The sequence below is a fragment of the Loxodonta africana genome, chromosome 13 (genome assembly GCF_030014295.1).
Source record: "Loxodonta africana isolate mLoxAfr1 chromosome 13, mLoxAfr1.hap2, whole genome shotgun sequence".
In the NCBI taxonomy this organism is placed as follows: domain Eukaryota; kingdom Metazoa; phylum Chordata; class Mammalia; order Proboscidea; family Elephantidae; genus Loxodonta; species Loxodonta africana.
The window spans coordinates 61,482,483-61,507,056 of NC_087354.1; the positions used below are offsets into that span (position 1 = coordinate 61,482,483).

At 39.0% G+C, this 24,574-nt stretch overlaps 1 protein-coding gene across 2 annotated transcripts in view; it reads right to left on the reverse strand.

Annotated features, from left to right (window-relative positions):
- Positions 1-22,168, reverse strand: part of UNC13C (unc-13 homolog C) — a 633,353-nt gene extending 611,185 nt beyond the window's left edge. For both annotated transcript variants that reach the window (XM_064267528.1, XM_064267529.1), the window contains exon 1: positions 18,939-22,168. In XM_064267528.1, coding sequence (XP_064123598.1) covers positions 18,939-21,909 — 2,971 coding nt within the window. In that variant the 5' untranslated portion in view covers positions 21,910-22,168. The remainder of the gene's footprint in view (positions 1-18,938) is intronic.
- Positions 22,169-24,574: the final 2,406 nt, after the last annotated feature.

Genomic DNA, 24,574 nt, shown 5'->3' on the forward strand with positions numbered 1-24,574 from the left:
ACGTCTTTGCTTTAAGAAAAGGAAATCATTCTAATTAATACTTCCTGTCACTGTTTAAGTTGTTGGCAGAAAAGCAAGCTACCTGAGCAACAAATCATGAGGAGCTGTCATTGTTAGATGCCATCAAGACAGTTCCAACTCATAGCGACTCTGTGTACAACAGAATGAAACACTGCCTGGTCCTGCACCATCCTCACAATTGTTGTTACGCTTAAGCCCATTGTTGCAGCTGCTGTGCCAAACCATCTTGTTGAGGGGCTTCCTCTTTTTCACTGACCCTCCATTTTACCAAGTATGATGTCCTTCTCCAGGGACTGATCCCTCCTGATAACATGTCCAAAGTATGTGTGACGAAGCCTCACCATCCTTGCTTCTAAGGAGCGTTCTGGCTGTACAGCTTCCAAGACAGATTTGTTCGTTCTTCTGCCAGTCCATGGTATAGTCAATATCCTTTGCCAACACCATAATTCAAATGTGTCAATTCTTCTAAAATCTTCCTTATTTATCACACAGCTTTCGCATGCATATGAGACGATTGAAAACACCATGGCTTGGGTCAGGCACACCTTAGTCTTCAAGGTGACATCTTTGATTTTCAACACTTTAAAGAGGTCCTTTGCAGCAGATTTGCCCAATGCAATGTGTCGTTTAATTTCTTGACTGCTGTTTCCATGGGTGTTGATTGCAGATCCAAGTAAAAAGAGACCCTTGACAACTTCAATTTTACTCCATTTATCATGATACTGCTTATTGGTCCAGTTGTGAAGATTTTGGGTTTCTCCATGTTGAGGTGTAATCCGTACTGAAGGCTAAAGTCCTTGATTTTCATCAGTAAGTGCTTCAAGTCCTCTTCATTTTCATTAAGCAAGACTGTATCATCTGCATAAGGCAGGTTGTTAATGAGTCTTCCTCCAATTCTGATACCACATTCTTCTTCATATAGTCAAGTTTCTCATATTATTTTCTCAACATACAGATTGAATAAGCATGGCGAAAGGATACAACACTAATGTACAATTTCCTGAATTTAAACAAGCAGTATCCCCTTGTTCTGTTAGAACGACTGCCTCTTGGTCTATATACAGTTTCTGCATGAGCATAATTAAGTGTCATGGAATTCCCATTCTTCTCAACGTTACACACAATTTGTTATAATCCACACAGTAGAATGCCTTTGCATAGTCAATAAAACATCTTTCTGGTGTTCTCTCCTTTCAGCCATGATTCATCTGACATCAAAATCTTTCTGGTGTTCTCTCCTTTTAGCCATGATCCGTCTGACATCAGCTATGATTTCCCTCATTCCACGTACTCTTCTGAATCAGGCTTCCATTTATGGCAGTTCCCTGTTGATGTACTGCTGCAACAGCTTTTGGTTGATCTTCAGCAAAATTTTACTTGCACGTGATATTAATGATTTTGTTCTATAATTTCTGCATTCTGTTGGATCACCTTTCTCTGGAATGGGTACAAATACGGATCTCTGCCAGTTGGTTGGCCAAAATAGACAAGTGAGCACTGCCAGTGTTGCATCCATTTGTTGAAACATCTCAGTTGGTATTCCATCAATTCCTGGATCCGTTTTTTCACCAGTGCCTTCAATGCAGTTTGGCCTTCCTCCATCAGTACCATTGGTTCTTGATCATATGCTACCTCCTGAAATGGTTGAACATCAACCAGTTCTTTTTGGTATAGTGGGTATGTGTATTCCTTTCATCTTCTTTTGATGCTTCCTTCATCATTCAATATTTTACCCATAGAATCCTTCAGTATTACAGCTCGAGGCTTGAATTTTTTTCTTCAGTTCTTTCAGCTTGAGAAATGTTGAACCTGTTCTACTCTTTTGACTTTCTGACTTCAGGTTTTGCACACTTCATTATAATACTTTACTTTGTCTTCTTGAGCTGCCCTATGAAATCATCTGTTCAGCTGTTTTACTTCATCATTTCCTCCATTTGCTTTAGCTACTCTACGCTCAAGAGCATGTTTCAGAGTCTATTCTGACATCTGTTTTGGTCTTTTCTTTCTTTCCTGTCTTCTTAATGATCTTTTGCTGTCTTCATGTAATATGTCCTTGATGTCATCCTACAACTCGTCCCATCTTCTGTCATTAGTGTTCAGTGTATCAAATCTATTCTTCAGATGGTCTCTAAATTCAGGTGGGATATACTCAAGGCTGAGTTTTGGCTCTTGTGGACTTGCTCTAATTTTCTTCAGCTTCAACTTGAACTTTCAAGTGAGTAATTGATGGTCTGTTCTGCAGTCAGCCCCTGGCCTTGTTCTGACTGGTGATATTGAGCTTCTCCATCGTCTCTTTCCACAGATGTAGTTGATTTGATTCCTGTGTATTCCACCTTGCAAGGTCTCTGTGTATAGTCGCCATTTCTGTTGTTAAAAAATGGTAATGAAGAAGTCATTGGTCTTGCAAAATTCTGTCATACGATTTCCAGCATCATTGCTATCACCAAGGCCATATTTTCCAACTACTGCTCCTTCTCCTTTGTTTCCAACTTTTGCATTCCCATCAACAGTAATTATCAATGCATCTTGATTGCATGCTTGATCAATTGCAGACTGCAGAATTTGGTACAAAATCTTCAATTTCTTCATCTTTGGCCTTCATGTTTGGTGTGTAAATTTGAATAAGTTTAATTAACTGATCTTTCTTGCAAGACTTTATGTATATTATCCTATCACTGACAACGTTGTACTTCAGAACAGATCTTGAAAAATTCTTTTGAGGATGAATGTGATGCTCTTCAATTTGTAATTCCTGGCATAGTAAACCATATGATTGTCTGATTCAAAATGACCAATGCCAGTCCATTTCAGGTCACTAATACCTAGGATATCGATTTTTATGCATTCTATTTCATTTTTGACAACTTCCAACTTTCCTAGATTCATACTTCGTACATCCCATGTCCTGATTATTAAAGAATGTTTCAGCTGTTTCTTCTCATTTTGAGTCATGCCACTTCACTACTCATTTGTCAGTTTGTCATACTGTGGTGGTTTGCATGTTGCTGTGATACTGAAAGCTATGCCACCACTATTTCAAATACCAGCAGGGGCACCCATGGTGGTCAAGTTTCAGTAGAGCTTCCAAACTAAGACAGACTAGGAAAAAGGACCTGAAGGTCTACTTCTGAAAAAATTGGCCAGTGAAAACCTTATGAATAGCAGTGGAACACTGTCTGATATAGTGCCAGAAGGTGAGGCCCTCTGGAAGGTACTCCAAATATGACTGGGGAAGAACTGCTGCCTCAAAGTAGAATTGGCTTTAATGACGAGGATGGAGTCAAGTTTTCGGAACCTTCATAAGGAGTAAGCACTTGCATAATAATTTGGTGTTGCAATAAATAAAATTTATTACAAAGTTCATGAATGACATGCAAAACTTCGTTCTGCATAATAATTGGTTTTAATAATGAGATGACATTTTAAGCAGATAATATACTTGCTGGTGGTTATGGTTATTTTTAAGAAGCCCTGGTGGCCCAATGGTTAAGCACTCAGCTGCTAACTGAAACGTCAGCAGTTTGAATCCATCAGTGGCTCACTGGAGAAAAGACCTGGTGATCCACTCCCTTAAAGATTACAGTTTAGGAAAAACTTTGGGCTGTTCTACTCTGCCTTATAGTGTCACCGTGAATTGGAATCAACTTGACAGCACATGAAAAGAACAGCAATGGTTGATTTAATGCAGCCAGATCAAAGTGTTACTGTATTTGACCCTAATTTTATTCTTTCTAGAATGTCTATAGGAGGCATTGATGAAAGCCATTTCTCCAGCTATATGTAGAGTTAGGTCATTATGCATGCACGCACATGCCTACATAGAAATACACTCTGTGCCCCTTTCCAAATAATTGATGTAGAGATCATGCTCTCTGGTTCTTTCCATGTCCATCCATCAGTTCTAACTCCCCTAAAATACAGAAGCTTCAAATTGTTCAAAGATGATTTCATTCAAGTCCATCTTTATATGTGTTCAGTTGCTAATATTGTGTTATTTCACGATATTTGGACAAGTTCTGCCCTCCAAAAACTATACCCCACCTGTTTGCCAATGCTTAGATTGCCTTTATCAGCAGAAAATCTGTCATTCTATAATGAAGGAGAAAAAGGCATCAAATGCAAACATCCCCAGGATACTCAACTTATTAACTGAAAATCAATTACGATAAACATCATTCTACAAAGCAAGGTTTGGAAGGGCAGGGGAGGATGAAGCAGAGAGCATGTGGTTACAGGACCCTTGATAGCTGGAAGACATGGCACTGCCAGTTCAGGGGGGAAAAGCTGGTAAGAAGCCCCATTCATTTACACACAACTTTGCCCTGTTGATTTTCAACAAGCACAGAGGTGTTTTTGCTCATTTACTACTGTCATTAACAATAAGTTCTAACCCAATTGCCTTCATTGTCTTAGATTATTGCTAAGGCCCCTCAGATCAAGGTATTCTTATTGTAATTACAGTGATTATGCTTTTTCCACAATTACCTTCATATTGTTTTCAAGAGGTTGTGTAGTAATTTAAGAGCAGGGGCAGGTATTGAAACCTTGGCTCTGTTTAAGATCAGTCATCTAGCTAAGTGACATTCAACTTAATGTGGTAAGACACTGTTATCTCATCCATAAAATGGGGATATTAATAGTCACAACCTCAGGTCTTAGTTTGGGTCTCCCAAAAATATAGCCTGGGACAAGCCCATGAGGGTAGGTAGTGTATTTGGGAGGCAGACCCTGGAAGCATGAATAAAAGAATGAGAAGAAAGGAACAAAGAAGGAGGGAACTCCAATATAAGGATTCATTACTGAGGTTGTCACTGGAGGCAATGGGACTTGATTCAGCCAGGACTTCCAGAAATGTTCCAGTGGCCACCCTGAATTGTCTTTGTGAAAGATGAAAGGTTATATTCATATAAAGTATAAACTGCTGACCTCTTCTCTTTGTGGACTGCTGAGCAGAATCATTCAGTATTCGAGAAGGTTTTGGGGCAGAAATCCTAAAGTCTCAAAGTGTTCGCTAAGGTGGGACACTGCCAGTGAAAGATGAGGCTGAGTCCATATGCTATTCTCCACTGCAGCTGCAGCTAAAATTAGGAAAGTCATGAAGAGCAACACGGGTTTCCAGGGACATTAGCTGTATTTCCTGAGGTTGTGTGGAGACTTAAATAGGAAAATGCATGGATAGTACCTCTTTTTATCATATAGATTGGGTTGAGTAAATGTTAGTTATTATTTTTATTGTTATGACTTCATTTTATTTTCTGAACTTATTATTAGTAACTTTGTCATTAGTCATTCAGTTATTTATTTATCTTGTCTATGTTTTCTCCTCTCATTATAACTATGATCTCCTTGACAGCATTCAGGTAGGTGTCAACAAATATTTTTTAATGAACAATTGAATGATAATGTATGAAGGCAGGAGACTCCTTAGTCTATTTCTTTTGTTATTACCCACAATGCCTCTCAAGACAGTAAGCTCAAGAGATAATTCTGAATTGACCCGAACTAGACTATAACCCTATCAAGCAAAGAATCCATGTCTCTTGTATCTTTTTTCTCTTCCCTATTGCCCTCATCTTAATTCTATCATACTTCTAGCACTAATAAATATAGGTGGACTTACTTGGTTCTCTATTTTGAAACTTTCCCAAGGCAAATCAGTTGACAACAAGCCAGAGAGTTCAGGCAGTTGCATGTTTTTATGTTCTATGAAAATATCAATAACTGTAGCCATTAATACTGTGTCAGGTTCTATCAGGCTCCCTGTGCCCACAGTCTTTCAAACCATACGAATAATCAGATAATTGATCACTTTCCAAAAATGCATTCTGGATAGTTATTTTACTTCAGTTAAGAAATATATAAGAAGGTAATTGTAGCATTTGGCTTCTGGCTCATATTTCTCAGAAATAGTTTAAGATAAAAGGAAGAAGTCTTTGTCCTTTTCAGATGAGGTTGTCTATCTTATTAATTACTTACAGGGTTGACTGGAAGCCTATCTTATCATTTTTATTTATTGTATTTTTTGGCCACATAGAGATACTATTATTATCTGCATTTTGTTACTGAGAAAACGGAGCCACAGACAAGTTAAAGAACTTTCCCAAGATCATACGCTTGTAGGCTGACTCCAGAATGCCTGCTTGGCTGTGCTTGGCTGCTTATACTTGCCTGGGCTGCCTCACTGTTGGTTACTGGTGGGCACTGTGTAAGAGGCCAAGGCAGCCCCTGCTTCCTGTGAACTGATAGCCTACTGAAGGAAGCAACAAGAAAGCAGACGTTTTCAGTAAAATGGTCTTACTGTTTTTTCAATCCTACCTTAAAAGTAAGAGAAGGATGGTTTTACAGTTTTGCAGATCTCTATGTGTTTCTGAATACAGAGAGGAGATAAGTTGGGGAGAAGGGTGCAGAGACAGAAGACCAGTTAGGAACCTCTAGTGATAGTGATAGTTCAGACAAGATATAATGGAACTATAACTAGGGTAGAGGTAATGGAGGTTGAGAGAATTTGTTGTACCTGAGAGATAGTTAGGAGGTAAAATTTAGGGCTTATTATATGATTGAGTTTGGAGGTATATGTGTACCCCAAATAATAAAATTCACTTTGGCTAATAAAAATAGATAAGAGTTCCATTGGGAAGATCATAGAATCAACTGGAAGTCTCAAGAATCAGGCTAGAGACATAGGAGTTAAAGTGGCGTAAGACACAGCCGAGATCACCACAGCGAGTTCACCACTCCTGGCACACACTACCACTGTATTCTTGATTCCACACACAAGCTAATATATAATTTCTAATTATCGCTACCTTACATCACTCCTTTCACATTCAAAGTACTGGGCAGAATCTTCCAATTAGCCAGATCTAAGCCAAGGCTGTCAGGGGTGGGAAGAAGCAACGTCCAGCTCTTTTCAGCTTCTGCAGTAGGACACAGGGTACGACTTCCCTCCAAAGGTTCACATATTGGAAGAAAGAAATAAAGGAATTCAGATGCTAGGCATCCAAAAATTGGGCAAATGTCCACTTCAATGTAACAAGGAAGGAGCCAAGGAGGAAGACTCTCTGACCTGAGTGCATAGGAGGATGGTGGTACCATTTACCGAAATACGGTTGGGAGGAGAATCCTGATTAGGCAATGGTGAGAGAGAAGAATTCAGTGGTAGAAATTAGTTTGAAGATTGCAGTACAGCCTTTTCCTTGATAGGACTACAGTCTACTTCTGATCATTACATGCATACTGTATCTCTTTGATTGCTTTCCATGATTTCTAGGAGAAAAATCAAAATCCCCGAAATGATCCTCAAAACTCAGAAAAATCTGGCTTCTGCTTCTTGCACCAGATTTATCTCACACCATTCTTCACCTGGCTCGATGCTGTCTAGTCACACCCAGTTCTAAGGTCCTCAAATGTGTTACAATATTTTCTGCCTCAGGACCCAGACCCATGCTGTCATCTTTGCCTAGAATGCTCTTTTTTTCTTTCTCTTAGCCTATTTCATTGTATTCATTCTTCTTATTGCAGATAAAATATCATTTCCTCAGAAAAACCTTTTCTAAACTCTAATATGCTCTCCTCACACTTTGTATTTACTACTATAGCACTTATCAAAGTTTATAATTATTTGTTTGTGTAATTTTAAAATTAATTAATCTCACCTATTTAATGGATCAAATATGATTTGCTAGGTGGCACAAATAGTTAAGAGCTCAACTACCAGAGGTGCCTCAGAAGACAGGCCTAGCAATCTGCTTCTGAAAGGTCGCAGCCTTGAAAACCCTATGGAGCAATTCTACTCTGCACATGCAGGGTTGCCATGAGTTGAAATCAACTCGACATCAACTAACAACAACATATCCCAAATGCCCAGCCAGGCAATTAAATATTGAAGACCTAATGAATGAGTGGGTGAGTGAAGGTACAAATACAATAGCCTGGGTCTGAAGAGGGGAGAGTTAGCCCAAAGACATTGATTTGGAATCATCAACACACAGATGGTAACTCAAGCCAATGGAGCAAATGTAATCACTCAGAAAAGAGTGGGGGGAGGGGGGAAGACTTTCCCTCTAACTAAAAGGACATTGGGTCAGAAATCTGTATTTTTAATAAGTACCTACAGGTGATTCTCATCATTTTAGAATCTATGAATCACTAAGTCCAGGAGTCAGCAGAGGAATTTTCTTTGCACAGCCCCAGAGGCTTGTTACATGCCAGATGTTCTAACTTCCAGAAGAAAGAAGTACAAATGCGCAAAAGGAGCTAAGAGCATGTTGCTGTCTGAAGAATATCAGAGTAGGAATCAAATGTCTTGGGCCTGACTCCTGGTACCATTACTTGCTAGTTTTACAGTTTACGTAACTACTGGTAATTAACTTGAAAGAACATAGATCCGGGATTTAGTCACTGGCTCCAGTCTACTTCATTGATATTTTATGAAAATTCTATATATGTAATAGCTAACTTTTTAAAAAATATTATAATCACTTTGCGTCTTTAGAAAATGCAAAGGGAATGTTGACCAAGTAGGAAATTTCCTACAAGATAGTAAAATACCATATTAACCATTAAGTAATTCACATTTTCTGTGTGTGTGTGAGTGTGAGACTGTGTGGGCCTTCAACTGTAATCACTAAAGAACAGAAATAGAAAAGCTAAAATCATGGGCTTTCTACAAGATACTGCTAAGCATCAGAACAGGCATTATGAAAAGAGTAAGCTTGACTTACATCCTTGGAAAATAAGAAGATTATATTCAATCTGTCATTTTGTGTTGGCACTATTATATGTAGTCAACAATTTTTTTTATCACAAGTTACACAGAAATGACACCTGAATAATCATGTCACCTATAATAATATCCTATAAAATGGGAAAATGGTCTGATAGCTTGTGTTCTGGGCTTATGATTTGGGAAGATAGCTTGTAATTGCAGCTCTTATGACAAATTGGTGTTGTCAGGTAAATCAACATTTTGCCACCTTGGTGTCTCCACCTTGTAAAGTTGAATACCAATATTAATTTCTGAACTAATAAACTAAGCAACACAGAGTAGCAACTAAGTGCATAGAATTGGAAGAGGAATGCCTGGGTCCAAATTCTGGCTATGACATTTCTTAGCTTTTTTTCCCCTTGGGTCATTTATAGTATCTCTGTTGTTTAACCAAAGAATGGAGATAATAATGCTATGCACCTCATAGAGTTGTTATGAGGATTATATGACTTGATATAGTATAAAATATTTAGAATATTGTCTGGCACATAAGGAAGTACTAAATAAATGTTAGCCATTATTAAGCTACCTACCTTACAGGGTTCCTAAGAAGACTAATGAAAGTATGTGTGTGTGTGTGTGTGTGTGTGTTCTTTTAGTCATCTAGTGTTGCCATAACAGAAATATCACAAGTGGATGGCTTTAACAAAGAGAAATTTATTCTCTAACAGTAAAGTAGGCTAAAAGTCCAAATTCAGGGCGTCAGCTCCAGGGGAAGACTTTCTCTCTCCGTCGGCTCTGGAGGAAGGTCCTTGCCCTCAACCTTCCCCTGGTCGAGGAGCTTTTCAGGTACAGGGACCCCATGTCCAAAGGACACACTCTGCTCCTGGTGCTGCTTTCTTGGTGGTATGAGGTCCCCAGATCTCTGCTTGCTTCTCTTTCCTTTTATCTCTTGAGAGATAAAAGGTGGTACAGGCCACACCCAAGGGAAACTCCCTTTACCTTGGATCAGGGAGGTGACCTGAGTAAGGGTGGTGTTACAATCCCACCCTAATCCTCTCAACATAAAAGTACAATCACAAAATGGAGGACAACCACTCAATGTTGGAAATCGTGGCCTAACCAAGTTGATACATATTTTTGGGGGGACACAATTCAATCCATTACACTCTACCCTTTGGCCCCCAAAAATTCATGTCTTGCAACATGCAAAACGTATTCACCCCATCATATCATAGCAAAAGTCTCAACTCTAAGTCCAAAATCCAAAAATTCCTCTTCATCTGTGAAATCTGGAATACAAGTTATCTGCTTCCAAAGGTACAATGGCAGAACAGGCACAAGCTAAACATTTCCATTACAAATGGGAGAAATTGAAGGAAAAGAAGGGATAACAGGAACCAAGCAAGTCAGCAGAACACATTACATTAGCCCTCAAAGCTTTGAAAATAATCCTCCAGACTCTAGGCATTGGCCACACTCAGCAGATTTTGAGTGGAAGCCCCTCAGCCTTGGGCTTCAACTCCGCCTTCCAGGCCCACTGGTACTGCAACTCTGTTCCTTCAGCTTTAGGTGCACCATTCTCCTCAGCCATCTGAGTGGCAACTCCATCCTTAGAAACACCAGCCATGGCTCCACCCTTCGAAACCCCTGAGGTCATGGCCATGCCTTTTGAGACTGGGACAGCTCAGCTTTTTGTGTTCCTTTTCTCTTCAGCTTCAGCTTCATGGTTTCTTGTCCTTTTAGCTTCTTGGGCCTCATGCCCACATCTGCCCCACTGGGACAAGTGTTCCAAAGCTCAGTAGCTCCACTGATAAGCATCTGGAGGCACCCCACTCCACTGGGAGGTCTCCTGCACACAGGCATTCAGCTCTCTCGCTTCATGAGTTGGCTGTAGCACTGGTCCCCTGGTTCTGCCACTGCTGGTTCTCTGCTGTTACCACTTCTCTGCTGCTGCAGATTCTCTGCTGCGCTGGTCCTCTGTCACTGTGGCAATTCTATCCATTCACAGTTTCAAAACTGATTCTACATTTTAGGTATCTGTTAGAGCAGCACCCCACTCTCGGTACAAAATTCTGTCTTAGTCATCTAGTACTGCCATAACAGAAATACCACAAGTGCATGGCTTTAACAAAGAGAAATTTATTTTCTCATGGTTAAGTAGGCTAAAAGTCCAAATTCAGGGTGTTGGCTCCAGGGGAATACTTTCTCTCTCTGTCTGCTCTGGAGGAGGGTCTTTGTCTTCAATCTTCCCCTGGTTAGGGAGCTTCTCAGGTGTTCCAATTTGGAAGCCATTTACAAGTTTGCTTGCTGAAAGTGAAGAGGACTTGAAGCACTTACTGATGAAGATCAAAGACCACAGCCTTCAGTATGGATTACGCCTCTGCATAAAGAAAACAAAAATCCTCACAACTGGACCAATAAGCTACATTATGATAAATGAAGAAAAGGTTGAGGTTGTCAAGGATTTCATTTTACTTGCTCCATAATCAACACCCATGGAAGCAGCAGTCAAGAAATCAAAAGATGTATTGCATTGGGCAAATCAGTGGCAAGAGATCTCTTTAAAGCGTTGAAAGCAAAGATGTCACTTTGAGGACTAAGGTGCGCCTGACCCAAGCCATGGTGTTTTCAATCGCCTCATATGCATGGGAAAGCTGGATGATGAATAAGGAAGACCGAAGGAGAATTGACACCTTTGAATTGTGGTGTTGGTGAAGAATATTGAATATACCATGGACAGCCAAAAGAACAAACAAATCTGTCTTGGAAGAAGTACAACAGGAATGCTCCTTGGAAGCAAGGATGGGAAGACTGCATCTCATATACTTTGGACATGTTGTCAGGAGGGATCAGTACCTGGAGAAGGACATCATGCTTGGTAAAGTAGAGGGTCAGCGAAAAAGAGAAAGACCTTCCATGATATGGATTGATAGTGGCTGTAACAATGGGCTCAGGCATAGTGACAATTTTAAGGATGGCGCAGGACTAGGCAGTGTTTCGTTCTGTTGTGAACAGGGTGACTACGAGTTGGAACTGACTCGATGGTACCTAACAACAACAAATTTTTGAACCCTACAACATTTTCACTGTTTCTGTTCATGGCTACTCACTTGTGAATTTCCGCCCTACCTTCTTGTGAATTTCTTCCCTATCTTCTGTCAAAATTTTATACTCCTTAGAAACTACTGTTATTAGCACTTCCTCATCCCTAAAAAAGGCTTTAATGTGACAAGTGTCACCCTTCCGGATTTGCTAAACTTCATAACAACATAACACCATCTCTTAGCCCAAACTATTATCACTCACTTTTTGTTAACAGAAATCAATATTTACTTCACCATTAACACACAACTTGTTGACCTTGAAAGCTCAACTTATATGTATGCATGCACCATGTTCCTTCATTATAAGACTTGTCCACACAGGAATGGGATGCCATAGAAAGAGATTCAGGCTTTGGATTCCATCAGGTGTACAATCAGATTCTATCAATATCTTTATTAGCTATATATTGTTGGACTATGTTTTGCCTCTGTTAGACTCAGCAGTCTCATTTGTAAATAGGCATAATATCACCTTTTTTCCAAGGTTATATCAGAAACCAAAACAGTTGCCATTGAGTCAATTCCAAGTCATAGCAACCCCATGTGTGTCGGAGTAGAACTATGTTTCATACGGTTTTCAATGGCTATGATCTTTCAGAAGTAGATCACTAGCCAGGTCTGTCTTCCAAGGCTCCTTCCCAAGGTTTTAGTGACGATTAAATATGTACTTAACATATCTCAAACTGAATCTGATAGGAAGGCATTCAGTATACATGTTAGCTTCCATCCCTTTCTCTTAGTTCCATTTCAGACCAGTGTACACATTGAGACCTTTGGCTTCACATGGATTAATTTCCTTGTACATCCTATCATTTCCTGTCTTCTCTCTCAGCTGATTTACAAGTACACTTATCCCTTGAGTTCTAGCCATGTCTCCCAGAAGGATTACCCATTGGGCACTTCAGGTCTCAGCTGTAACAAGAAGTAGCCACCACAGCTGCTTCTCTGCTGCCCCTAGGGGCCCTTGGTCACTTCACCCCTCATAGGTCTCCTTTCTAGACCACAGTCTGTTAAAAAACCAAAATAATCAATTTACATTATAGGTTACTCTAGAGTATTAAGAAGTGAACAGTACTAAAGCTAAAAGTTTATTGCTATGCCTTGCTTTTTAACAACTGGATTGTTTTTCTACTATTACCATTACTGCTGGGCTTGCTTTGAAGAAGATGTACATAGAAAAACTCAAACTTACAAAAACAGATAAAATATGGGATGATAGGATTTATTTGTAGTCTAAATTATCCACTTAATGTTTCCTACAGCAAAATTTCCTAGGGCTTATGAAATACGTGAGTTCTAAAATGTTCAGTTTACATACATCTTTTAAAGAACACATCTATTGCCTCTCCATGTTTTATTGTTTAGGTATTACCAAAGCCTTTTCATAAAATGTAATAATCTATCCCTCTGGAGGACTGGGAAATCATTCTTTATCTGTTTTTAAATTAAGAAAATGATGAACACGTTTTCCTTAGACTGATTCTACCCCTTCTTATTTAAAAAGAAGGAGAGATTAAACAAAGCTGCCTGAACAGGTGTACTATTTGCTACCAATGTTTGCAGCGCCATCTGAAAGTTCTCTGATGATCACCTGCATCAGAACCACCAGGGGGCACCCTAAAAAGGCATGCCCCACCCCTCCTGATCTGGGTTCTCTGCAGGTGAGGCCCAGGTACATTCTAAAGTTTGAGAAGCACTACTTCACAGATTTGAGTCAGGGTGACAAACCCCACAGAAAACACTTCATCATAAACACTAAGCCTGGAATTCAAGTAAATTCAGCTAAGGTTTTAGAGATGTCTAGGTTACATCTTCATGGAAAGAATAGCTAGTCTTCTCATAGATGTGATTAACTGAGCCAAAAGACGTCATATTTTCTCTCAGTTGTGCTTTCCCTAGTTAAAACCAACTAAAGTTATTCCACTATACTGAAATATGTATTCAAAATATGTCCTTTTGGTTGAAAGAAAGAAAATGAAAGCTATCTAAATTTCACAATTCTCCACTTTAGGTGGAATTACATAGACAGCAACTTAGAAATGAGGCCAGAATTTATTTATCTATTCAACAAATGTTTATTGAGCATTTACTATGTCCCAGACACTGGGCCAGGTTCTGACACTGCAATAGCAATGGAAAGAAAAAATCACTCCCTGACTTTTCGACACTCTCTGGTGGAAGAGACCTACAATAATCAAATAACCATATATACCTAAGTGTAGGAAACCCTATATATACCTAGGAAAGCACTTTTTTTTTTTTTTTTTACCTAAGTGTAAAAAGTGTAACTATGAATAGATGCTATGAGAATGAAGTATTGGAATTAACCTAGGGCTCATAAATTTCTAACTCCTCTAAGCAGAATTAAATCCTTTGACCCAGTAATTCCACATCTAAGAACATCATATCCTACATGCATATTATCTCATTTCCCAAATATAGATAGATGATGGTGCTGTACTGTTTGTGAGTTTGTAAGCAACTCAAATGCCCGTTAACAGGTGACTGGTCAAATAAATTATAGAACAACTATGTAGTGGAAAGCTCCATGTTATTAAAAAGAATGCAATAGGTATAAAAATGAAAAGAAAGTTCAAGTATACATTACATAAAAAAAGGTGCAGAACATGAATATATGACAGTATTAACATCATGTTAGAAAATGAAGAAAAGAGGTGTATGTGTGTCTGAAATTGATTACTTCTCTCTGAAGAGTGGGAGGAGCTATTTCACTTTTGAATTTGGGGGATTTTGTTATATTATGTTTTCATTTGTGTATATGCATGGTGGTGGTTGTTTTATTACAAGAGCATCAATAATGAATAAAATTTTGGATACCTAATTCTAGCCCCTTTTATAGGCCCACCAAATCAAACTTTTCAATGATAGGATCCCCATAATCTGAAATTTTAAAACAACACCCAGGAACAATAAAAAAAATTACTATCCTTCCCCAGATGGTGAATGGCTAGATTGGGAAACACTGACCTAACATAATAAATTATCAACCTCAGGAAAGTATTTATATATTCAATGTCATATCCTTATTTGGGAGCCAAAACGTTCCAACAAAGTTCTATAGGAATTCAGAAAATAAGGTGCATACCATGATTTTAAAAAAAGTTAGTGTAATAATTATGCTTAACTACTAATGTCACAGTCTTTTTCAGAAACCACAGACACCCTGTGAATAGCATTTCAAAACAAATCAAGATTCTTGTTCTTCTACGAGAAAATCTTACTTCAAACAGGCTTTAGGCTCTAATTCCAAGTAAAGCGTACTCAGATTTTAAAAACATCATCCTCCAAGAAGTTGCTATAGCACAGTATTTATTGGGCTCTTCAAGCCTTGATTTATAAGATGATACAGGGATTTGAAGTAGAAAAACTGAGAATGTACTATTTCATGTCAAAACCTCAGTGTGTCAGAAAACATAGTGCTTTTCATACTATCACTGGTTTCTCATGAAAATTCTTTAGCTGGAATAAAACTAGTGACTGACTCTGTCCTCCATCTTTAATCATTTTTTTCCCAACTTAAAACATGAGTAAAACAATCTTTGAAGCGAGTAAGCATATGGCTGCTTTAAATAACTAAAATAACCATACATTTAATTCTGCTAGCTGTGTGACATTGAGTATGTTACTTAAGTTTTCAGCATCTCAGTTTCCTTATCTGTAAAATGGGATAATAACGGAACCAAGTTTACAGTGGTATTGTAAGATGTAGAAGAATGAAAACATCTAACACATACATCCCAGGAAAGTGCATGACACATAGTAGTGCTCCAAAAATGTAAGCCTTCCTCTCTAACCATGCTCTGAGCTCTCAGGAAATGTAGTCACAGTCTTATCAATTAAAGGCCCCAGTTTGAATACGGATCACACTCCAAAGCTTGTGCTTTTTATTTAGTATCCTGCCTGCCTCCTTTGATTCAGTCGTTCATCCAACAATTATTATTAGCTCAGTGCAATATCTGTATAAAAGCACTGGTCTAGGCACAGTGAAAATTGAAAGGATTAAAAAGACAAGATCTCTTGTATTTAGATTACAGTTTAGAAGAGAAAATGGACATAAATTGGTATTAAATAAGGTGGAAGCCAGTGGTAAGTGACAAGAAGATGCATGTAAATGGGAGCTCAGAGGAGACAGCGGTTAATCCCATGTAATGGGCAGTGAAGGACTAGAGGTGAGATATTAGAGAGGCACCACCACGGTGTGGGGTTCAGAGGAGATGAAAGTTAATCCCAGGTAATGAGCAGTGAAGGACTGGAGATGAGAGATTAGAGAGGCACCATCATAGTGTGGAGTTCAGAGAAGACAACAGTTAATGCAAGGCAATGGGCAGTGAAGGACTGGAGGTGAGAGATTAGAGAGGCACCACCATGGTGTGGGGTTTGGACCAGTTACACAAAGGTTACCATTCAGCAGGATTCAGCCATAAAGAAAGAATTTGACCTCATGGGTGTTTTTCTGGCTACACACATTCTAAGATCTCTTTCCCCACTAGCATGCTGTTCAAGGTGAAGTTTCTCAGAAACACTATTACCACAATATCTACATAAATAAACATTGGGATTTTAAAAATTCCTCTTTACTAGAAACCTGAAAATGAGAGAGTTCAAATAAATAACTCAAATTTATAAGCCTATGATTCTATAAAGCTATGTCAGCGGACGAGCATCCCACAGGGTTTTACAGCACGAGCTCTACAGTCCAATCTGGCCAGGTTGGTAATAGAAAAAAGACAACACAGCTACCTAATGTTGACTGAAGCCACGGAGAGAAAAATCCATTGGCATCTGCCCAAAGCCCAGTAAGCAGATGGCCATAGGCACAAAAATAATCATGACAATTGGCACCTCATTGAGATGCTCCAAGCAGGGAAGGGGCCTGGAAAATGCCCTTTTTTGGCTGCCTTTCCTCCTGAGACATGTTGGTGGCACAGAGTAAGGAAAACTACCTAGGTGCTGCAAAGGGGTATACAGATAGCCTTTTAAAACTAGGCTACTTCAGCCTCCTGAGTGGTCAGTCTGGTACCTTTCGGCAACCAGAGTGCGTCTTAAAGAAGTGTGTGCTGATTTCCCCTGGCACAGGAGATATTCAACAGATTCCATTCAAAACTGGTTCACCGGATAACAAGCCAAGCTCCAAGACTGCAGAGGAGTGTGAGTTCTCTACAGCCAGGCCTGGTGTGTCAGTTATATGACACAATATTGTTTTATCTGTTGTAGAATCTTTAAGTTGGTGGTGTATGGATAACCAAGTGCATTTATATTTTCCAAAAGTAAGTGCCATTAGTTGACAAGATTTGTAAGCTACTTGAAGGGTCATTTGCTGTAAAAGTATGCTTTGTAGAGGCTTGCTAAGTTGGAATTTTTTAAAAGTTGGTGAAGATCTATTTTTTTCTGAAACTGATGGCCTTATCTTTGTGATATGCCTAATATTTCAACTGGCATTGAAACATTCATCTATTATATCATAACACACACACATACATACTCACACAATGCTCAGTATTATTTTGCATTTGAGACGACTCCTCTGAGCCAACAGCAAATATAATACAAAGCCAAACTGCTGCTCTGTGTCCCCAAAAATTTTCAGCTGAGCTTCAATAAGACATACATATAACTACCAAAAGTTGCTTTGAAATGAGATAGACATTATTCCAACATTAAATATATTTACACAGCATTTGACTACTTTGCATTTTCAAATCAGTTTTAAACATACTTGAGAAGCCCCACCTCAAAAAAAAAAAAAAAAATCACACCCAATGCCCACATTCCCAGTGACTTATGTTGTTCTTTAAGTGAATAACATTAGGCCATGTTGTTTTATATAGACAGGTTTTTAGAACAGAGAACTCTAATTGTTATTTCAAATGTCTTAGAGCCTGAAACAATTTACAATTAAAGTCTCTGATTATTCAATAATTCATTCATATTGACCAGAAAATGGCCAGTTTGGAGAAATATCTGATCACAGTTTTGGTCAAGAAAAAGAAGCTGCAATCGGCTACTGGCTGCAGTGATTACAGGATTTCATAATAGCAAGTAATACTCGATTACATAAATATATACCTTTAGGATACATAATGTGGAGTAAATTTTTGAATTAAAGATGTCAATGCCATAATCAGGCAAATATTAAAAATACATAATTCATTAAAATATATAACAAACTAAAAGATATAAGTGATAAGCAGGCAAAATGGTTTGGGATATGTGCAGATCAAGATTGCTGTATAGATGAAACATTTACCTGTAACTGCTTTTCAAAAGTATATGATCTAAAACTCATCTTCCAGGAAATTAAGTAAAATTGTTAGGTAAGGTACTCTTCATTTTCATAATGGGAGAGGATTTTCACTCAACTCTTTAGGAGGAAACTTTTCTACTCTACTCCCTTACTGACTCCTCCTCAAAGAGTGACTTTTCTAATTAGGAATGTTGGATTAAAGGTCAGATTTATGCCTGGCCTGGGCTCTTGGCTCTGTTGTTCTCTCTCAGCTGCATCAGTAGGTAGTAAGGGAGGTCATGGTCCTCCATGGAACTGGCTAGAGTTGGCTGTGCAGACCCAGCTCTTCCTACTGGCAGGCCCCAACATGTAGATTTGATGACAGAAGGAGTAGTAAGTCTAAGAGTCCATCTTTCCAAAATTTTTTAAGATTAAAAAATTCTCACCATCCCTGTAAACCTAATTAAACCAAGGAGTAGACCCCAGACTGCTGACTTAAGGGGCTGCTCTTTGATTTCACTCATTCTTTCTTCAACAAATATTTGATGTCACAGAGTTGTTGGTTAATATGATATGGGTGTATGCCTAAGCCTAGTAGAGATCTTAATCCACAGTGTGTAGGGGAAAGTTAGGGCTCATTTCAATGTGACCTGCTTGACATATGCTTTAATTTTAAATCATCAAACCCAACATGTTAAGGGAACTGTTTGAGTATAATAAAATCGTTTTTAGAATAAGCATTTAAAATCATTGCAAATAAGTTATTTCTACCAAGAGTAAAAACAGAACATGCTGTAAAGAAACACCATTCAATGGTAAAACACAAGTAGCTTATAATGTAGTATTTAAACATGAGTACCTCCAGCCAGGATCTTCTCTTCCAACTCTGCCATTTGCTTCTTATAGGCTTTTAAAGCTGCTTCTTTAAAAGAAGGACAAATTTGCTTTGGCTTTATGATTTCCACTTGCTCTTCAGGAATGTTTTGGTTTTCATCTTCTCTTATTTCCATTTCCACTGATGTTTCATTTAATGGCTGCAGTCCCCCTTCACTAACCATATCATCTGCCTGACCATCATAACCCTCATCTTGTGGGGTTTCATAAGGAGTTTCATATGAAAGGTGATCATATTCTTGCATTTGTTCATCTGTTTCAGTAATACTAGTCCTGTTTTCTAATTTAGCAAGGACTTGTTCCATCACTTCTACATAATCTGTTTCATTGTCAGCCACTGGTTCACTGTAGTCCTCCTCCTCCTCTGCTTTATAGTAATAGGGTTCTGTGTAGATATCAGAGTCAAGAGTGGTACTCGATTCATTTGCAGTTGATTGGGATAATGTCCGAAATCTCCCCATTAAGGAGGAGCCACTGTCCTCATAGCCACTGAGACTTTGTGTACTTTTGTTCCATACCACTTCCAAGGCTGATTTAGCCCTCTGTAAAGTAGACCCAAATTTTGGAAAGCTGAAAGTCTTATCGGAAAGGTCAATGCTTAATCGACTATGCCAAGATTTGGGTGGGGCATCCTCTGAATCATCGCTTTGCAATTCACTTTGACTTCTGTACATCATGGACAACTGGTTTTGATTTTGGTACAGTTCATTAGAATTAGCTTCCTGATAAGAATCATACAGACCAGCCCATCGACCCTGTGTTTCATTATCCAGTCCAGGACAAGGAGATGAGTTGTCATCTTGAGTTAAATCATAGCTCTCAGAGTCATCATGAAGGTCACTATGGCACTTTCCCAAGTCATCTAGGTCTTTATTGTAAACATCCAGCTGTTGGTCATAGTTAAAAGCTTCCGGGGTGGACGAATCCAAGCCTAAATCAGCTCCTTGCTCTACTTGATTCCACTCCTTCCATGGGGAAAGATCTTCATGAAAAGAGAGCTGTGAGTCACTGTAATGACTTTGGTCTGCAGAGGCACATACCATGCCATTACTCATTCCACTATCCACAGTTTCTGTGTTCTCAATTTCATTTTGTTCTTGGATACCCTGAATACTCCCATTCAAATGCTGGTCCTGGGGACTGTCATACAAATTAGGCGTGCCTTCCTGTTTCCTCTGCCAGAGTTCTCGGTCCGAAGATGACAGGAGGGAGCTTCCATTAGTTCTCGTGAAAAACTGGTTTTCTGAAAAATCCTCTGAGTAAGACTGACATAATTTGGAAAAATCTGATTCAGAGCGACTAAGTTTAGCAGTGAAAAAATCACTCTGGGAATGCCACAGGGGTGCTGCATCTGCATAATGGGTTGTGGTTTTCTTTTCCAAGTTATTCGATTGTGGCAATTGTGAGGAAATTTTATCATAATCTGATTTATTTTTAATTTTGCTGCCATTAGCAGTTTTATTCTTGGATCTAGAGTTGTGAGACTTTGAGCTTGACTTGGAAGAACTTCCTTTTGTTTGAAACTCTGACTTGGAAAGCACAGCATAAACGTTTCTATTGAGGTCAGATTCCAGCTCTCCATCACTGACATCGGGCGACTGCCAATTGTTCTTGATTTTGGGCTCCAGAGTAGACAGCTTTATATCCATGCTCTCATATGTCTGGGAGGATGGTATCCCTCTCTCTTTTCTTTCTCTGATGTCATGAGTGAGAATATCTGTTGAAATTCCGATTCCTGTTCCTTTGAGTTTGTATGATTTTTTTAAGACAAAATCCCTTTGCTGAGGGGTTTCGAAGTATACAAGTATGGGTCGAGGCTTTGCATTTGGACAGTCCCTTTGATGTCCTACCCTCTGTGCAAATTCAATTTTAATAGTATTTGGTGCATCTGAAAACCCCATTTTATCTATCAGAATTTGGTACACTACACTTTCAACATATTCAAATCTTTCTTCAGTCACATTTAAAAATCTCAGGCTTGCCTTGCTACCCATATGACCTAAGTGCTTAATATAATCATGGATGTCTCTGGTTTCCCTCCGAGACTGGACAAAGCCCGTACGAAGCTGTTCAATTTCACTTTGTACAACCTCCACGCTGCTGGAGATCTCATCGATGGAGTGTTTGAGAGCATTGACATGCCCTCGTAGTTCAGAAAGTTCCGTTTCAATCTGACTTATTCCCTGAAGTTCCTTAAAGATCATTTCCATGACATCATGTGTTTGGCTAATGCAGCCAGAGGAACTAAATCCTGGCTCAAGGGTGTTCGCCTTTGGGTTTCGTGCCGTTCTGTCCAAAGATTTGCTTCTTATACCCCAGGTTTTCTTCATTGTGCTCAACTCTGAATCAGAGGAGACACAATCTTGACTCTTCTTCCATTTTCTCAGTTTGCGTAAAGCTCCTAGTTTTAAGCTATGCAAAGTACGCTCCCCATCAGAGCTGCCCTCGGAGGGTGCAAGGCTGCTTGAACTTTTTCGATTACGTCTAACTGGCATCTTGTGTGTTGATTGTGCCTGGTTTTCGGTACTACTTCTTAGTTCACTTAATGATTCTGTGTAGGAACTCTCAATTGAAGACAGCTCTTGAAGCAGGTCCTCATTATCACCGTTGGTTACATTAATATTCTTTTGTAGGCCATTGGCAATAGCTGCTCGGTAACTGAAAGTTGGTGAGAGGGAAAATTCTCTATTAGCCTCGGCTTCTTCAGTGGATAAGTTTCGAGCAGATGAACACTTTGCAATCTTCTTTACAGTGCTTTTCAAGGTACTTGAAAATTTGGGGTGTTTGGTCTGGCCACCAGTAGGAAAGTCTTGGTCCTTTTTCTGCTGATAATTCTCTTTTTTTTTGGTTGAAAGTCCCAGTTTCTTTGTAAACATTCCTTTGCAAAGCTTATGTATGTAAGGTAAAATCAGGCTCTTGAAAAGACTGGCCACCATGGAGAGCAATTAATGCAAGCTTTTCTGCCCCAAAGAAATAAACAAGATATCAGGCTGAAAATCTGTAAGTCCAAGGTTAGCATCACTGTTCAGATGGTCTGTGAATCACCGAAAATAGCAGGAAGTGCAGCTATGGCTCTGCCACAATATCAATGTTCTTTGAAAACCAGAAGCAATTCTCCATTTATGAAAGACATTCTCTCCTGGAAGAGGGGCTTTGTGAATCTCTCCAATTCCACATAACTTCATGTAGTGTCTAAAAAAAAAAGGAAGGTTAAAGTGAATATCAGAATTCAATGCTAGATTTATCCCATTTTCTACATTTTCCAAAAATATTCAAAATAATGTGTGAAAAATTAGAGAGGGGACGGGGAAATACCTGAATTTCAACACAGAGTTACTTTTAAAACAACTAGCTACACCGAATCAGTACCAATAACCATATTTAAATTATAATTTTTTCCTAACTCATTTATAAAACCGGACCAAACCATGGTTTGACACATAGCAACCTCATAGGACAAAATAGACTGCCCCATAGGGTTTCCAAGGAGCAGTTGGTGGATTCGAACTGCCAACCTTTTGGCTAGCAGCCGAGCTCTTAACCATTACACCATTATAAGTGGACACAATAACAGGCAATAATAATTTAGAAATGGTTGAGTAAAATTTCATACAAATTAAACAGCCATATTAATTTCATGACAGTATCATTTTCACTATATTTCCACCCCTAAAATTGTGTTAAATTAGACAAACAACAATTTAAAGTTAAGTGTATTTTCCTATTTTAAGAACTTGAGAAATAGTTTAAACTGAGAAGAAAACATTTCCTTGTGGTTACGAGAGGGGGGAGGGAGGGAAGGTGGGAAAGGGGTATTCACTAATTAGATAGTAGATAAGAACTACTTTAGGTGAAGGGAAAGACAACACACAATACAGGGGAGGTCAGCACAATTGGACTAAACCAAAAGCAAAGAAGTTTCCTGAATAAACTGAATGCTTCAAAGGCCAGCATAGCAGGGGCAGGGTTCTGGGGACCATGGTTTCAGGGGACATCTAAGTCAATTGGCATAATAAAATCTATTAAGAAAACATTCTGCATCCCACTTTGAAGAGTGCCATCTGGAGTCTTAAACGCTAGCAAGCAGCCATCTAAGATGCATCAATTGGTCTCAACCCACCTGGATCAAAGGAGAATGAAGAACACCAAGGACACAAGGCGATTATGAGCCCAAGAGACAGAAAGGGCCACATGAACCAGAGACTACATCATCCTGAGACCAGAAGAAGTAGATGGTGTCCAGCTACAACCGATGACTGCCCTGACCGGGAACACAACAGAGAACCCCTGAGGGAGCAGGAGAACAGTGGGATGCAGACCACAAATTCTCATAAGACCAGACTTAATGGTCTGACTGAGACTGGAAGGACCCCGGTGGTCATTACTCCCAGACCTTCTGTTGGCCCAGGACAGGAACCATTCCCAAAGTCAACTCTTCAGACATGGACTGGACTGGACAATGGGTTGGAGAGGGACGCTGGTGAGGAGTGAGGTTCTTGGATCAGGTGCACACTTGAGACTATGTTGGCATCTCCTGCCTTGAGGGCAGATGAGAGGGTGGAGGGGGTTAGAAGCTGGCGAAATGGACACGAAAAGAGAGAGTGGAGGGAGAGAGCGGGCTGTTTCATGAGGCAGAGAGTAATTGGGAGTGTGTAGCAAGGTGTATATGGGTTTTTATGTGAGAGACTGACTTGATTTGTAAACTCCACTTAAAGCACAATAAAACTTATTTAAAAAAGTTAAGTGTATTTTCCCTCAAATATTTAAAATTCATCAAATGAATATTAACCATTTATGTAAGACCTTTTCTTATTCAAATAATTTTTCACTTTTCTAGGTATTCAAGGATTAGGAATTCCTTAAATAATGATTAAATTAATGCAAGCAAATAAATATCTCATGTAATGAAGTAAACACCAGGAGAAAATAAATCTTATGTAGTCATTAAGTTCGCCAATGGCAAGGACCATGACAGGAAACAGGGTACCAAATCACAAAAAGAAATTGTACCACAGATAATATGTGAGTACCAATAATCAAGAATTGATTGAACATAGTTCATTTTATGACTTGGGGTTTCATAATGCAAATTACCCACAACTAAATCATCTGTATGATGGCTAGTTTCTTGAATTACATGAAGAAAAAGAAAAAACTTTCTGTTAATTTTACTGGTTTGTTAACACTATGCTTTGCATATGATAGGCATTCAAATAAAATTTTGTTCAATTGAAATTACCATTTTACCACTGAAATGTATCACAGAATAACAGTAACAACTAAAACTCTTAGCTCATTTTGGAGTATGTATTAATATTTGGCAAGATAATCTATTTAATTTATTAAAAAATACTTCATAAACTGCATATTGTTGTAGGAATCTGCAGACTCTTTACGAGCTCCCTCCACTTGGATATCTACCAATTTTACTTCAATCAGGCTCTGAAGGGACTTGGGAAACATATGCTCTGGCCAGGAGCCAGACTTCACAACCGACAAAAAGAGGGTAAATGAAGAAGGGAGGCAAAAGATAAGGGAGCAGAAGAGACTGACTCTAATAAGCCCATGCCCTTCTAGGTTTCATAAACTGCAAGAGTATGA